This window comes from Coffea arabica, chromosome 9c (genome assembly GCF_036785885.1).
Source record: "Coffea arabica cultivar ET-39 chromosome 9c, Coffea Arabica ET-39 HiFi, whole genome shotgun sequence".
In the NCBI taxonomy this organism is placed as follows: Eukaryota; Viridiplantae; Streptophyta; class Magnoliopsida; order Gentianales; family Rubiaceae; genus Coffea; species Coffea arabica.
The window spans coordinates 994,100-1,012,772 of NC_092326.1; the positions used below are offsets into that span (position 1 = coordinate 994,100).

At 32.6% G+C, this 18,673-nt stretch overlaps 1 protein-coding gene and 1 pseudogene across 1 annotated transcript; one reads left to right on the top strand and one right to left on the bottom strand.

Annotated features, from left to right (window-relative positions):
• Positions 1–3,100: 3,100 nt before the first annotated feature.
• On the bottom strand, positions 3,101–8,766 carry LOC113707798 (oxoglutarate-dependent flavonoid 7-O-demethylase 1-like; annotated as a pseudogene).
• Positions 8,767–15,882: 7,116 nt separating this feature from the next.
• On the top strand, positions 15,883–17,940 carry LOC113708463 (protein FAR1-RELATED SEQUENCE 5-like). The gene has a single exon (XM_027230918.2). It carries the CDS (start codon positions 15,883–15,885, stop codon positions 17,938–17,940), a length of 2,058 nt encoding a protein of 685 aa, XP_027086719.2.
• The last annotated feature ends 733 nt before the right edge of the window (positions 17,941–18,673 follow it).

Below are 18,673 nucleotides of genomic sequence, written 5' to 3' on the forward strand. Positions count from 1 at the left end.
TGAATTTCGTGAGTTCTCACAGGAGTCTAGTATTAATTCCTCAATTAACCTTTCTTAATCTATTATTGATCATTTTTAATTCTCCAATATTAATACACTCCTGATTCAAGTATAGCCTCGAAAACGTGTACTTGTTATTTCGAACTAAACGAATTTCTGAAAAGTGAATTTTCCAACAAAATGTTTTAAAATTATAAAGAGGCGTCATTCCATATAAATAAATTTAAAATGGTCGAAATAAATAATTCGAAGAAAATGAGTGAATAATCTTTTAAATATTCCAGTAATATTCTATAAAAATAAGAAAATTTTCGGGTCCTCACACCTAGTATATATGAGTAGGGTTTAGGTTTAATTTATTAACCCAGACCCTGACCAAATCTAGATCCCGTAAGAGAATCATGAATTTGGGTGGAGTATGGTTTTCTATGATTTAGATCCAAATTCAAATCCAAATTAGACCCTACCAATACCCATGTAATATTCTATGTGTGTGTATGTATCAGTAAATTCGGAAAATAACCTAATATTCTATGTCATTATAATTAGTACAAACATTTTCAAGAAAAAAGAAAAATGAAAGCAAATAAATAAAAGATTGAATATAGACACAGATGAAACTTTGAAAACAAATAGTTTTAGTTGATAATAATTCTTTCTTTGAGTTCATAATATTGTATTCAACATCATGAATGTTGATTTTATTATTTGAAAATAAAAATTGGATGATATTTATGTTATTTTTTAACTCTATATATTTTCAAAATATATTTACCTTGGTTCTTCATTGTATGTTCAAAAAAGTATTCACGAATACCCGTTGAATACCTAAACCTATGAGGGTTCGAATTTGAGTTTACTTTTTCAAACCCATAAAGGGTTGGATATGGTTTTGCGTCTAACTAAATTTAATAAGTATGAATGTAGATCAAAGAGATCTAAATCAAACCCTATCCATTAAAATACCTATAAAATACCTATACTATACAATATAAATTAAACCTTGTCAATTCCCTTGGGCCCACAAATTATGTTGACTTGGTAAACCCCTGGATAATTACCTCCATTTTTTATATATAAAATATCATAGTTTTATTAAAATTTACATTAATGATAGAAATTACATCATTAAACATACACAGATATCAAAAAACAGGATAATATGGTGATCTCTATCGAATATATCCAAAAAATTCCAAATCTGATAATCAAAATCTAAAAAAACTTATCTTGGGCACATGAAGAAAGCAATTTTTGTCGTTCCAAACTTCAAAATTGACTTTTAATAGTCTATTAGCTATTGTCCTTGAAAATGGTTCATCACCTTCACTTCATGATGTTTATCCAAATTTTAGATTATCCTTAAATGTTTTATTGAAATTATACTGGTCTTGCTATGTTACCTATGTAGAAGGAAGCATAACAATTACTTTGATCGAAAAACAGTTTATACAAATAACATTTAATTTTATAATAATATTTTATAGAATTTTTTTTGGAGGTAGAAGTTAACATTTACTTCAAACCTTATGTGAGGGAAAACTAAAATTTCTAGATTTTAAACAGTTGGTGACTAGGAATGACAACGACATGGATTTGGAATTAGAGAACCCTCTCCCGTCTCCCCTCCCGCGCTTTAAAAACTTCCTCTTGCCCTAAGCTATCCCCCCTGCCCCCACCCCACTACCCAATATGGGTGCCCTAATGGGTGGTTCAAAATAAACTTCTATTTTTCATATATAATATCAACAAATAATTGTATAAATCAATCTTTTGAACTTTTAACTAAAATTCAACATGAAATTAAGTTTAAAATATACTTTAATTTTTTAAAAATATTTCTCCGTATTTATTAGCATAACTAAAGTAATATCTGCTACTATTATTATCTTATTGCAAACATGCAATACACCAAAAAAAAAAAATTTCAGTAAACTAAAAATAACAAAATCATCATTTTACCACACAAATAATGATATCATGAGTTTTCAAATTATAATGTATATGTCTGTATGTGTATGTGTGTGTGTCTATATATATATAGAGGTGGGGATAGTACCGATACAAATCCCCACCACCCTTACTATATATAATATGTACATAGATATTGACAAATATAGTTACGTATTAATTAATTTATTTAATTTATAGGTGGGGATAGTACTGAGACAAATTCCCGCAACCGCTACTCCCACTCCGCATTTCTCCCCGCCCCATTTCTATGCCTACGGGGCGGGCATACTTACCGATTGTGACCCCTCTCCATCTCTTAATTCCCGTGCCATTAGAAGGGCCAATTTAGAATGAAAGTGAATAAAGTTGGCATCTATGCTGCCCTATGGTTAGGTGACCTATAGCATTGAATGGTTTCATTTCTAGCTTTGAATAATGAAACCATGAAGATGAAGTCTCAAGGATGAATTGTCGTGCCTCTATCAATCACCTCGATGATGGATCATGCGTAGGGGCAAGAGCGGTCATCAGACCGATCGCTTCTGAACGGTCTCCTCACAATAGTTGGTATATAATTGTCTAATCAGCAAATCTTTGCAAATCATTGATGGTTGAGATGTAATCAAGTAACAAGGTTTAAAACTTTAAGAATTGTTCTATTCAGGACGCACGATAGAAAATGGATCTATTTTCCACTTATTTGAAGAAGATTTTATAATTCAAAAAATAAATAATAATAATTGAAATTTATAGTGAGTCCATCCTTTCTATTTTATATGCTTATTCTGTGCTATACTTTTAAGGACATAATAGAAAAACCCAAAATTTGAATTTAATAGAAAGAGTACTTATGGAATAGCAATATATTCAAAGATTTATAATTGTGCCTAAAATAAGTACTAGAGGAAAAGGTAAAATAGCAAAGAGTTTTTTTTTGGGTTCCCCTTATCAAGATCTGGCATAAAGAGTGACTTCTAATACGTCGTTGATAGCACATACAATCACTCATCATTCTCTTTCATATTTAAAAATAGATTAATTTTCTATACATTAATAATGTATACAGTATTAAATCTAAATGCATACTATTTGTTTCAAATTTTGAATTTTAAATTTGAATTAATATTAGTTGTCATGCATTTGAATCTAATAGCATATACAGTGTATACAGGATTAATTCTTAAACAATTATACATATTGTGGTGAATGAAAGTTGGGGGAGGCGATGAAGAGGGGACACCATATCAACAGTGTTCATAAGTTTCAAAGAGAAAAATCATAGAGGGACTAAGAGCCTAAAAGTCTTCGATTTGGGTCCTCATTGTGTCAATGAATGATTTCCCATCTAGTTCACGGGGAAGAAACGCTTTTAAATACTCAATCATACTAATTCTTCTGAAAATTGCTGGATTTTCAGGGGTGATAAGACTTGGCGCTGTACCCATGTCACCATCCAGTTTTGGGGAAAAGAACGTTGCAATGGAAAGCCTTTCGTTGTGCAAATTCACAGTTGCCCGATGCTCAACACTCTTGTAAATCCCATTTGTCACAATCTGCATCTCAGTTAAAAAACGTCACATTTTTCCCAACTGTGTACTATGTAGCATACATTCTCATAAAAGTTCAATTAGGCTCAACAATAGGATATGGTTAACAGGGTAATCTTGTGAGTCCACCTATAACTACTGTTATGGCCCAAAAACATTGGAGATAGAATTCAGAAGCAATACCCTGATAGATCCAGGACATGATTTGTAAGTAACTCGTGTAATTAGCATTGAAATCAAGACAAAAAGTAAATTCCTTTCTGAAAATCAAAACAAATTTGTTGGGGAAAAGAGCAAGTACTTTTTTTAAAACGATGAAAGGAAAGTAGTTTGAATTTTACCACTCGTACATCACAGGTAAGCAATAATATGGAGGGTGGGGTATAAGGGCATGTACAATACTAATTTTGAAGTTATTATGCCCAAGTTTTTTCAATATAAGACCTTTTCATCCATATATTTTATGCTTTTTTTGACTTTATAAAGATACGCGTTCTATTAAAGTAGTCAATATTCTACCAATAAACAACATTCGTTTAACTCTGACAAAGTAGCCAAAGTTAGAAGTTTAGCCACAAATTTGCAAAAGTTAAATTTTGGGATGAAAGCTACGCTTTGACCTTGCCTCATTTGCTGGGCGGTGCAAGTTGATAATTAGTCTTACACATCAACCTAGTGCATACTAATCATAATCGGAAAGGTTATCTCTTGAATCCTATTAAAATATGGGAAGGACATTCTAATTTCCATATATGTTCATAATTGTAGAAACTAATTTGAAAATATCTCATAAGGGAGGCCAAAAACTAGATAGATGTTGTAATTATATAAACAGAAAAGCAATTTGAAGAGATTGTTCATATTCACATTGCATCTTGGGAGAAAGGATTTTGAGCATGATTACCTCTAAAATGTCTCCAACATTGACTATGAATGCATTAGGAAGTGGTACAACAGGAACCCAAGCTCCAGCCTTTTTGATTTGGAGGCCTTCCACTTCATTGAGCTGAAGCACTATGGTAAGCCCACCAGCATCAGAGTGGGGGCAAAAGCTCATCACTAGCTCAGGTTGGGGACACGGTGGATAATTGTTCATCCTCATTGATTGCAGCCCTTCTTGAAAAAGCATTGTCATATCTTCAAGCTCCATTCCTAATGCTTTTGTCATTTGCTCAAGGGCCTTGATGGCAAGGATTTTCAATTCCCTTGAGTACTTGTCTAGAGTTTCTCTACAATGTTAAAAAAAATGTAAATAAAAAGTAAAGAATATCCAATATATAATAACAATGCACAATGCTTTAGATGTTAACTAATTTTTTATGCATGCCAGGATGGATGTTTTATCATCATCTCACGGTGACATGGCTTATTAATTTTCCTCATAAAGACAATTAAGAAGGTAAGATTTAAGAAAGGGATAATTTCATAAACCTTCCATAAGTTTTTTAACAATTTCATTGGGCTTCCTTAAGGTTTCAAAAATTACACCTACCTCCCCTAATTTGACACTTTTGGTAACCAAACCTTAGACTTGGTCAAAATTTTTAATGAATATCCTAAAATACCCTCAACTTAAAACATTTGAATTACTTTCCAGAACAATCATAATATATTTAACACAAATATACAAAAAGAGTGTGAAGTTTTTAACACCATATTTATTATTTGATAAGCAAAGATGACAATAGTTCTATCACTATCCTTTTCACCGGTAAATAATAAACACACACACCCAGAATCTAAGGTAATTCCACTGGTTTACCCAAAAGGCAATTGCTCAATAGTTCTATCACTATGATAAACTACTTTTAATGGTGATTTACCAGGGTATGTATTTTTTAATTTGAAAAAGAAAATACCGTCATAATTCTTTTAAAGTTTGCAGAATTTTGGATCGGTGGAACTATCATAGCTTGGTAGCAATTTTGGGCTTTTTTTTTGAGTTAATGTTGCTTTTGGTACCAAAAACAATCAGTAAGTAAAAATTAGATCACATTCAAAGTCATAAAAAATGTCACTAGTAAAACATTTATGCTGCCAATGTTTATATTTTATGGTTTTATTGGCAAAAATATAAAAAGGGGGAATAAGAATAGAAAAAGAAAAGAAAAATAATTATTAATACCATTCTTTGTAAAAGTATATCTAACAAGAGAGTTTTATTAAAATGTTAAAACAATATTATCATTTTATGTGGGCAAAGGAGGTAAATGTTATTTTTATAACCTCGAAGGAGCTCAATGAAATTATCAGAAACCTGAGGAGAGGTTTCTGAAATTGTCCCTTTAAGAAAAGCAAGAGAGGATATATTTTTCTGTATGAGAGAGAGAGAGAGATGATATAATTTATTTTGTATCAATCGTCATGATCTACTCTATTCATACTCTAACCTATTCTAGGGGGAGACCCAACTGAATCTATTGGGGAACCAACGGGGATTGAATCACTATCGAATCAAACTATTTCTACTCTAATCTATTTTAGGGGAAGGCTCAACTGAATCCATTGAAAAATCGACGGGAATTGAATCACCATTGAATCAAACGTACGCACTCAGATGGATTTGAGAAAATCACATATAGTAGCAAAGTGATGGGGGATAAGATTTGAACCTTTAACCTCCCACTCCACCAAGACTTTAAGTCATTGGGTGGCCAATAGCCATATGATTAAAAGAAGAGAAATGTTGAAAAACCATTAAGAATGAGTCCAAGGTAAAAAAAATAAGAAGAAAAGGCCTATCATGTGGAGACTTTAAGAGAGATAATGATCAAAATATTCAATCCTTAGGACACTTTGTGGCTGACAAGCTGTCTGTTTTTTTTTTTTTTTCCTTTCTTTGAAGGAGTGGCTGATAAGCTGTCTTGATCATTACACATGGAATTTTATTGAAGGGATAACATTCGATGTTTCATGTTGTACGTTGGCCCCTAAGACAGTACGACTTCCAAATAAATGCATCTACATAATAAAAAATATATATATTACGTACAGTCGGATATTCTCTGCTACAACTTTTCATGTAACAGCATTTGGCTTTATTATTGCCTCCTCGGTTTCAATTATATGTAAAAGCTTTTTTCTGTTAACCAATTATATGTTTAGTTCTGGCGGGCTACCTACCAGCATTATCAAATTTTTTTTTCTGAATAAAGCATTTTAGTCATCAATGGAATACTTTTTATAAACAAATTGTGATTATTTTTTACCCCTCAACAACTGAATGAGACATATATTATTATTATTTTTTTGACAAAACAAAATTCACAAACAGTGATTAAGATGCTGCATAACCATTATTTCAGTGATGAAGATTTATTGCGTACTTCCGTCTACCAATTAATCCCTGATTTCCATAAAATAAAATCAATGCAGTATTTGTAATCTATCGATTTCCCCTCTTCTAATTTTCCCAAATCTCTAATTACAACCCTTAATTCATAAACTTCCATGCAATGTTGGTATTACAAAGATAATCGACATTGCCACTGTAGAAATAAAGGAGCAGAGGAGATAAGGAATAAATTAGCAAGCGGTAGTATATAAAGAACCAAATTAACCACCACTGCCATAATAAAGGACCAAAATGTTCATATTTCCATCAATTAAAATACATGAAAGAATCAAACCGCCACACCTAAATAATGTCTCTTATTGTAAATCCAGTTTACAAATCATAAAAATCATCATTATATCTCTTTACAATTTCAATTCTAGACTTTCAGTTTCTTTATATATATCAAGATGTTGACAATTTATGTAAAAGAAAATAGAAAGATTACAGGTACGGTGATTTGCAAAGTTACAGACTGCTACTAACCACTTGTTTTCTTAACCTATTACTAGTCTGTGATCATCTTATCCCTAGCTTTTAAGTATTTTCACCCACAAAATTTTGAAAAGTTTAGACAAGTGTAGAGTATTTTAGACGCTTATGACTTTCAAAAGTTATACTATGTGTGATGTTACTATAGTCCTCATGTGTTTGACAACACAATTCATCATTTAAACTTAATGTATTTAGATCTTAATATAATCAGATACATTTGTTAACCAAAAATTGAACATCTAAATTAATTAAGTGTCATTAAATTTTTTAGGCAAAACTTGCTATAAAAAATAAGTGATAACCTTTTCACTTATCACCGAATGTGATATACACTCAAATGTATTTGATTTAATACTTAATAATTCAATAATTTAATGGATTCAAATTTCAGATTTCAGTTTTTAAACTTCAATTTTATCAAATGCATCCTAAATACAATGATATGAATGTGTGGGCAAATTTTCTTGTACCTGAATGGAAGAGGAAGGTTGGGATGTAAATGAGGTTTTCTCAAGTGAGTTGGCAGAGTGACCATGTAAAACATGTCAGCCCAGTCAAGTTTTTGTTCCTCAGATACAACAAAGGCCTGTCCATATCCTTCTACATCGCCCGGTTCTTGGGCAAATCTCTTCTTCTCTTCAATCGTCAAATTGAAAAACTTTTGCATCTCTAGTTTCAGTTTGTCCACTAATGAAGAGCTCACTCCATGATTAATCAGCTGGTGACAAATTGTACAGTCACTAATTATTTGTTGCTGACTATTATAACACTTCTCCATTTTAACAGCAGGCATGTATATCCATTTAAATTAGATGATTGTCCTTGTATAACAATTCAAAGAAGATCCTAGGAAAAGCAGGAAAGAAAAGGAGATCACTCCTATTACATTCTAGTCATGCATTATGTACTACTACTAGAGAAAACCAAATGAGTTCATATGAAAAGAAACATTTCAATATGAAAAAAAAAAAACTTGTGGCAAGATATATCATTTACCTACAGTCCTGAAAAGTCATACAACAGTACCTAATATATGCATATACAAATACGAAATGACAAACCTAAAAGAAGCCCCATTCTTTGCAGGCAAAATGCAACTTTTCAAGATCTGGATTCACTGATTCATCAGAAAGCAACCTTTGCATGTCAATTACTGGGATTTCCTCTGTGGAGACCCCATGAAGTTTGGTTGGATCAGGTCGTATGTATCGGGGTGGAACTGATGCAAATTTCTCCTTAGCCAACTCCTGAACATAGGGTACTTTTAGAGAGCTTCCCAAATTTATCATACCAGATTCCACGTTTGTGGTTTGTGTAAATCTCTACCTATATATATATATATACACACACACACACACGTAGCTCCAAGTTGCAATTGATATCAATTCGTGATCAAGGCACACTTTATATGTGTCATATGCGTAAAAGTTATTTTACTAAAATTTGGTTTTACATTTTGAAATTTTTAGAGATAATGTAAAAGATGACACAAAATTTTAGCACCACAGATTCAAATCACACTTTATATACTTAGATATTCGAAAGATGTTTCCTTAGTGACATGTTATAGTTCTTGGACAAACCTACTTACTTTTGTTAAGGTTAATAAAAGACTAAAGGAATTTTGGAAATTTTCATTAATATTATGTTCATAACGTTTAATTGTATATTCTAATTTTTGGTAAATTTGCCAACCTCAAACCTGATCATATGCTACTTTGGTAAGATTAATTAAAAAATGAAATTTAGATTTCACAATTATTGGCACTCTTTCCTATTTTTGATATGTCACATTTGGAATATTCTACTTTTAGAAACTAAACCTAACTAATAAAACAATATTTTTAGATTTAACCCAAACAAAAAGCATTAATGATATTTTGATCAATGAAATAAATTAAAATCTGAGAAAAACAAATGGGGAGCTGAAGGCTCATTGAGAGGTTTAGGTTGAAAAATGTACGTCTCTACATAAATAAATAAATATATATATATAAAGTAAATTTTCTGATTTGTTTTATGACAAGGTCAGTATTTTTGTCATGGCTAACTCCTTTCATGAATTATGCAAAACACAATCCACATACACACACACACACACACACATACATACATACATATATACATACATATATATGTATAAAAAAGATTAATTCATATATAAATACACACAAATTTTCTGATTTGTTTTATGACAAGGCTAGTGTTTTTGTTATCGCTAACTCCTTTCATGAATCATGCGCAACACAATCCACCATGGCTGACGATTTGATTTTGTTTATCGAGTTTCAACTGGAAAAGAGCTTATCGTTCACTTTGAATATCAGTGACACTTGAATAATAAGCTTGTTTAGTACAACTAAATGGAATTTCTTTGGAATTGGTCATCTGAAAAAGTAATCTCAGAGAAAGCACCAGCTACGGTTATAAATGTTTCTACAAAATTGTTGATAACATGGCGACGACTTAAAGTCTTCATGGAACGTCTCTGGAGTGATGTATTTCTTTATCAATTTGTATCAAAATTGGATTAGTCCATCTCCAAAAATTGATGAAATACAAATATTAACAACGTAACTAAGAATACAGCAAGTTTTATCACTTATTAAAAATTGTGTCTCATAATCAATCTCATCTAGTGAACGTTCATACTAAAACTATTTAAACCATCAATTGCAATTGCTCTATCAATAGTGGAGAATCTTCACCCAGTTTGAGACTTTTCCCAGACTGCGTATATACATGCAATTAATATGTCGTTTGGAATTTTGCACTTCAACTATAAATGGATTGGTTTTAACATTATTACCCATAGGTTGGCTTTATTCTAGGAGTTGTTTTGCTTCTAAAATGACTCGTATACATCAGAGGCATGAACAGATAGTACCTTATTGGTTGAGGCCTCGACAATAATTGAAAGTATTAGAACCGCAAGCCAACTATTCTAACCCCTTTGAAATGCTAAACGTGTAGAAAGATGGAAGTACTGGTAAAATTAGTAATTCCATTACCAGAAGTGGCAAAGTGCAAAAAATTAAGATAACGTTAAGGAAAAAGTGCGAATTACACTAAAAGTTAGGGGCTTTGATTATTTTACCTTTTGTTTTGTTAGGTGGTTGTATATCATCGAACCTATAGGTGATGGTACATCCACAGTTTTCGATATTTATTTTCATTAATTCCTAGTCATTACTTTAAGTTAATCTTATGCGTGTCGATTTAGAAAAAATTATGGTCAAGTCTTGTGGTTGATAGTGAAAAAGTTGCTGAAGGTTTTAAATATAAAATCAGTTCATTTATTGTCTTGGAAAAAAAATCAAAATACTTCTAGGCACATAATCTTCAAGGGTTCTCTCGAGAATTAGCAAATACGTGTTGATCTAGAAGATCACTCCAAAATCTTCAAGGATTCAAGTGTTAATTTGTCAACATGAATCAAGGTACGCTTCTGCAATTTTTCTGTTAATTTATTTCTTAATAATAGCTATATAAATTTTGATTTTAATAGGTGATAGTTTTCACCTAAAATAAACAACCACTCTAACAAGTGGTATCAGAGCCCATATGATTGATTATTAGGAAATAATTTGGATTCAGTAATTTTTATCTTTAAGAATAATTATGTATGATATTTGTGAAGAATCGGCAAACGAGATATTTGTTGAAACCATGATTGTTGACTTTTTCGTTCATGATTTATTGCTTTGTGGCTCGGCTTTTGGATTTACGGCATCATGATTGCTTGCATATGTTATTATCCAGTTTTCATGACAGTAGGCAATTCATGAATTGCACGATTCATTGTTTGGTTAATGTTGAATTCAGTGGTCCCACTTTGATTCAGTGCTAGGTTTGGATAATATAAGAAGTTGTATACGGAACTAGTTCTAGGCTTGACAATGATGGCGCACCTAAAGAGCTGCTATTATAATTAATTTCATCCATATTCCTCCTAAATGCAGTGTTTCAAAGGCAACCCATGGAACCATGTAGTACAAATTAAACCTTCTCAAATCTCTTGGGCCTGCAAATTACGTTGATTTGGTAGACCCATTGATAATTACCTCCTCCTTGGTCATATTAAAAAAAAAACAAGTCTTATCGCTTCGAAATTTTAAAATTGACTTATGATTAAGGGTCTATCAGCTACTGTCTTCGAAAATGGTTCATCACCTGCACTTCATGATGTTATCCAAATTTTAGATTATCCTCAAATATGTATTGAAATTATACTGACCTTGCTACGTAGACGGAAGCATAACAATTACTTTGATTTAAAAAAAACTATATATATATATATATATATTTTTTTTTTTAATATTAAATTTTATAAATTTTTGTGGAGGCAAAAGTTAACATTTATGCTTTCAAACCTTTAATGAGGGAAAACTAAAATTTCTAGGCTTTAGAGAGTCGGTGACTAGAGGAATGACAATGAGGTGGATATGAGGCTAGGAAACCCTCACCCCTCTCCCTCCTTGTGCTTTAAAAACTTCTCCTGGCTTTAGTGCTATCCCCCCACTTCTCTTACCCCCGCGCCCATCCATCTACCCAACCGGGGTGCCCTGATGGGTGGTTCAAAATAAATTTTTTTTTAATCTTATTTTTTCATATATAATATTAACAAATAACTTTATAAATCAATCTTTTGGACTTTTAAATAATATTCAACATGACATTATGTTTAAAATCTACTTTAATCTTTTAAAAACATTTCTCCGTATTTGTTAGCAAATCTAAACTAACAGCTGTTACTATTATTGTTACAAAATTATAAATAATATAATATGTACATAGATATTGGCAAATATAGCTGCATATTAATTAATTTATTTAATTTATAGGCAAGGATGGTGCGGGGATGGTAGCCACATGGTGGGGGGGGGAAAATCCCCACCACTAGGGCTGCAGCCGAGCCGAGCCGAGTCGCATTTTGGCCCAATCAAACCGAGTCTTGACTTAATTTTGTCGAACTCGAACTCGACGAGCTGACAATTTTGAAGCTCGAGCTCGAAAAAATAAATAAAATAATATTTTTTCCTAATAAATAATAAAATATGAAGGATATTTATGTAATTTTACTATTAAATAAAAAAAATATATATATACTTGAACTCGCGAGTCGGGCTCAATATTTTGAGCTCGACTTTGACTCGACCAGCTTGAGCTCGATATTGATCGAGCTCGAGTCGCGAGCGGCTCGATTCGTTTGCACCCCTACCCACCACCCCACTCCTGCCCCCGCAGCTCTCTTCACTCCATTTCTCTCCCCAAAGGACGGGCATCCATTCCTATCATGACCCCTCCCCACCTCTTAATTCTCATGCCAATGGATGGGCCAATTTAGAGGGAAAGTGAATAAAGTTGGCATCTATCTGCCCTATGGTTTAAGTCGTTATGGAAAGGAGGTGACCTCTTAGTTCTCATGCCATTTCCAGCTTTGAGTGATGAAACCAGGAAGATGAAAATTCTAGGACAAAAAGTCGTGTCTCGATCAATGAACTCGAAGATGGGTCATGCAACGGCGTGATTCTTGGCATGTTATTGTCCAATTAGCAAATTTTGAAAACATCATTGATGGTTGAGATGAAAGTCAAGTAACAAGAGGTTTAAAACTTTTCGGATTCTTCTATTCACGGAACATAATAAAAGATAGGTGCACTCTTCAATTATTTATGCCACCGTATGTTTCATTAATCAACATTATTGTTTATTATTAATCGAATGCAACGTTCTAGCTTTGGATTATAAAAGAAGTTGTATACGGAACTAGATTATAGGCTGACAAAGATGTCTTATCTAATTAAAAAGGTGCTATTCCAATTAATTTCATCCATATTTCACCTAAACGTACTATTTTAAGGGTAGCCTATGGTACCGAATTAGGTATGTCAATGGATCAGATTTTATCTAAATCAAATCCATATCCAGTATATCTGAGTAGGGTTTAGGTTTAATTTATTAAACCTAGACCCTAACCAAATCTAGATCCTGTAAGAGAATCATGAATTTGGGTGGAGTATGGTTTTCTATGATTTAGATCCAAATTCAAATCCAAATTAGACCCTACCAATACCCATGTAATATTCTATGTGTGTGTATGTATAAGTAAATTTGGAAAATAACCTAATATTCTATGTCATTATAATTGATACAAACATTTTCAAGAAAAAGAGAAAAAATGAAAGCAAATAAATAAAAGATTGAATATAGACACAGATGAAAATTTGAAAACAAATAGTTTTAGTTGATAATAATTCTTTCTTTCAGTTCATAATATTGTGTTCAACATCATGAATGTTGATTTTATTATTTGAAAATAAAAATTGGATGATATTTATGTTATTTTTTAACTCTATATATTTTCAAAATATTTTTACTTTGGTTCTTCACTGTATGTTCAAAAAAGTATTCACAAATACCCGTTGAATACCTAAACCTATGAGGGTTCGAGTTTGAGTTTACTTTTTGAGACCCATAAGGGGTTGGGTATAGGTTTAGGTCTAACTAAATTTAATAAGTTTGAATGTAGATCAAAGGGATCCAAATCAAACCCTACCTATTAAAATACCTATAAAATATCTATACTATATAATATAAATTAAACCTTGTCAAATCCCTTGGGCCCACAAATTATGTTGACTTGGTAAACCCCTGTATAATTACCTCCATTTTTTTATATAAAATATCATAATTTCATTAAAATTTATATTAATGATAGAAATTACATCATCAAACATACACAGATATTAAAGAACAGGATAATATAGTGAGATCTATCGAATAGATCCAATTAGCAAATCTTTGCAAATCTAATTAGCAAATCTTTGCAACATCATTGATGATTGAGATATAGTCAAGTAACAAGGTTTAAAACTTTTAGAATTGTTCCATTTAGGACACACGATAAGAGATGAATCTACTTTCCAATTATTTGCACAAGATTTTATAATTCAAAATATAAATAATAATAATTGAAATTTATAGCGAGTCCACCCTTTCTATTTTATATGCTTATTCTGTGCTATACTTTTGAGGACATAATAGAAAAACCCAAAATTTGAATTTAATACCATATCAACACATAGTTTTCCTTTTGATTTTTCTATGTTGCCACATAAGATTGATATTTATTTGATAAATGTTAGAGTTAATGAAACTAATTTGACAAACTGTTGATAGAAGTGGACATGGCGAAGTGGACATGGCATTGACTCCATAATTCTTCTATTGATTAAGGTTTCTTATCCTATGCACCTGGAACGATACGGACAAGGGGCTGGAGCGGTTGCCAGACAACCGCTTATAAACTTTTCATGGCCAAGATGTGGTGGGCCCATCATCAACGGCCAAAATGAAAGCGAACAAAATGGAGATGAGTGTAGAGGATTGTTGCTTTAATACAAGCTTAACTTTTAACTCCGTTTGGTCTGGCAGTTAAGGGTATGAAAAATTCAAAATCAAAATTTGAAAATCAACTTTTGGTACGACCGCACGGGATTTAAAACTCTTTCAACTTAAAAGATGTGGGAAGAAAATGGCGGTAATGGATTTTCTCTGAATACTTTGTTGCTGTAGCTCCTTTTGCTTTTCCTCTTTCAACAAACTCCTTCTGTTCTTCTCCTCTCAACAAATTATTTTGCATAACATAGACATAAATTTTTGTCTTCTTCTCTTCCAACTCTTAAATAAACCTTATCAAAACGGGCATCTTTTCTGAGGTGTGTACAAGATAATTGTGAAGATCCGCTGCAGCAACAATACACGCCGATTTAAGTAGTGGATGACTGAGATAGATATTCATCGAGTAACAAATGCATAGCTGAGACTTGTGAGCGGCCCATCTGAAATTTACTGCTTGGTGAACTCTGTCCAAGGTAAACGCTGATATTATATGTAATTTGATTGTAATAAATGTGTTATTTAGTGAAGCATGATTTAAAAATTATAAGAAGTATGTCATTATCCTTTTAGAGAGAATGGTTAACTTGTACAATAAAGATCCCGTACAGAATTTCAAAATATAAATGAGAATGTGTACAAATAAAATAACATAAGCGTAAAAATAATTTAACAATGTGACCAACTTAAATAACTACACAAACGGTATAGATGACAATGTATAGATTTTGAGAATTCTGTCAAACCTTACGCTATGTAAAAGTGTACGAGGCATACATGCATTTGTTATGTTACAAGTTGATATAAAGGGTGTACACATTGTTATAAAGTGTGAACATATGATTTTAAAGTATGAAAATTCTGATATTATGCACAAATTGGTTATAATATTTGTTTGAAATGTATATATTTTGTAGTGAAATATGCTATGCAAATTATTAGAGTTATGTGATTACCTATTACAAAGAAGATACACATCCATAAAAATTATTTTACAAAATGTTGTAAGGTGTGTACACGTCGTTATAAAGTATGTACATATGTGAATACAAATAATTAAGTGCTTATGATGTGAATAAAGAAATACAAAATAAATATAATTGTTTGTCTTGAAAAACAATAGCAAAAAATGCTTTTGTCGAATACAGGACAATGGAAGAAGCATTGTGTCCTAAGATCGGCATGGAGTTTCAGTCAGAAGATAAGGCATACAACTTCTACAATAGGTACGGATTAGTTGTTGGGTTTAGTGTTCGGAAAGACTACTTGAACAAGGATAAAGACGGTGTAGTTACATCGAGAAGGTACACATGTTGCAAAGAAGGTTTCAAACCACGGTACGAAGGAGATGTAAAACCAAAGAGAACTCGGGCTGAAACAAAAACCGGATGTGAAGCTAAAATGGGGATAATTTTGAACAGAGAAACAATGAAGTATCAGGTTCGAGATCTGGTAATCGAGCATAATCACATACTACACATTTCAGAATGTGCTCATATGATGCGTTCGCAAAGAAAAGTAAGTATTTCTCAAGGAGCCCAAGCTGAGATTGCAAATGTTGCAGGAATATCCTTGAAACAATCCCATGAACTCATGGGAAAAGAGGCAGGTGGATTAGGCAATATTGGCTACACTCGTGATGACTTAAAACGCTATCTACGAACAAAAAGAGAGAGAGGATTAAAGTATGGTGAAGCTGGTGCAATGCTACAATACTTTGAAGAACAAAAATTGGAAAATCCGTCATTCTTCCACGCAGAGCAGCTTGATTGTGAAGAACAAATTACAAATATATTTTGGGCTGATGCATCAATGCTGATGGATTATACCTATTTTGGAGATGTGATTACATTTGACACCACATATAAAACTAACAAGGAGTACAGACCATTGGGCGTATTTGTGGGATTCAATCAATTTAGACAATTGGTTATTTTTGGAGCAACTCTATTGTATGATGAGACCATTGAATCATTCAAGTGGGTGTTCGGTACATTTGTAGAGGCAGTTTGTGGAAGGCACCCAAAAACCATCTTCACAGATCAGGATGCAGCCATGGCCGCTGCAATTTCAGCTGTTATGCCTTCAACATACCATGGTCTGTGCACTTTTCATATTAGAGTCAACTTCATGAAACACCTTGGGAACTATTACAAGGATGGTAGTAATCTCCCATATAGATTTGGTGAATGTATGTATGAGATAGAAGATGAAAATGAGTTTATCATGGCCTGGGATGCAATGCTAAAAGAACACAAGCTCGAAACAAATGAATGGTTGTGTGGCATTTATGCATGTCGAAAGAAATGGGCAAAATGCTTCATGAAAGGCGCCTGGACTGCAGGTATGCGTAGCACCCAACTAAGTGAGAGTCTAAATGCTTCCATAAAAAATTATCTAAAACTTGATCATGATCTGGTTGAATTTTTCAAACATTTTGACCGAGTTGTGGATGAAAAAAGATATAATGAACTAAGAGCTGAGTATCACAGTCGACAGAAGCTGCCAATGTTGGGATTGCAACAGACTCCCGTACTGATCCAGGCAGCTTGTATATACTCTCCATGTATGTTTGTTGCATTCCAGAATGAATACGATGAATGCACTACAATGGTGATCTTGGACCAAAAGCATACTACAATGCATGTGGAATACAGTGTCAGTCACTATGATGGAGGAAGGGCAAGAAGACTGATATTGAATCCAATAACTAAAGACATTACTTGTAGTTGTAATCTTTTTGAGCAGGAAGGAATCCTATGCTCACATGCTTTAAAAGTGTATGATATGGTTGGAACAAAGTTTATTCCTGATCAATATGTGACAAAGAGGTGGACAAAGAAGGCAAGGTCCGGAGGCAGCGTCGATTGCAAGGGTAGAGAAATATCATCAGATCCGTCTCTCTCTATTTCCCATCGATATAGGCTATTAGCACCCGAAATGGTAAGACTTGCTACCAGGGCTGCCATGTCAGAAGCCGCTACAAAGTTAGTCAGTAGCGCAATGTCTGAATTGTCAAAGAGAGTCGAAATGCTATTTTGTGGAGAAATAGATGAAATAACACAGAATAGTGCATCAATGGATCTATGTAAGGGAATACAGGTGCAGAATGCAGCTGGTCACTTTGTGACTCCAACAGGTTTGAAGAAACGAAGAGGCAGAAAAACTAAGAAAGTATTGCGTAGTTGGGTGGACAGGTTTCACAGGTAAAAGAAAAACTCTAGATTGTCTGAGGCAAGCACTCCTGAGATGGTTAGTACCCAATCTTATTTTTGGACTTACATAACTATATCATTTCAATTGACTCTACTATCATAAGCCGACTGAGTTGTTGTATATTCTTCTCTTGTCAGTCATCAGAATCCTATCAACCTATCCAAAGCCAAACATCAAGCAAATGTTTGTCATCGAATAATTCTGTGGCAGTAAGTAGTTATTTTTATACTTTACATAATGTGCATTATAGTTCACTATTAGTTATTTAGGTGTTACAAATTAATATTTTACTTGTACACATTGGTTATTAAGGTATACATATTAGTGATAGGATGTTCATCACATGTTATTTATTTTGACACAGTAATATCATATTTTGTACATATTAGTTGGTACACATTACGACGATCTATTAATTTAATAGCATTTACATGTTGTTGTTTTATGTGTACAAACTGATATATATGTTGTACGCATTGATTGATATCATGTACCACTGGTTATTTTATTTTGAAATATCGTTATTGCATTTGGACACATGATTACACATTTGGATAAAATTTTTTACAGATTATTAATTTATTTGCTCACATTTATTTTTTCAATCGTACAAGTTACAATTATTTATCACCCGTTGATTAGTTTTGACATCGTGTTATTATTCTGGTACACGGGTATATATTAGTTGGTACACAGTATGGAGATCTCTTGATTTAATAACAATTAC

What these genes read in the sequence shown, in the direction of transcription:
- LOC113708463 (XM_027230918.2), top strand. Translation starts at nt 15,883, where the DNA reads ATGGAAGAAGCATTGTGTCCTAAGATCGGCATGGAGTTTCAGTCAGAA.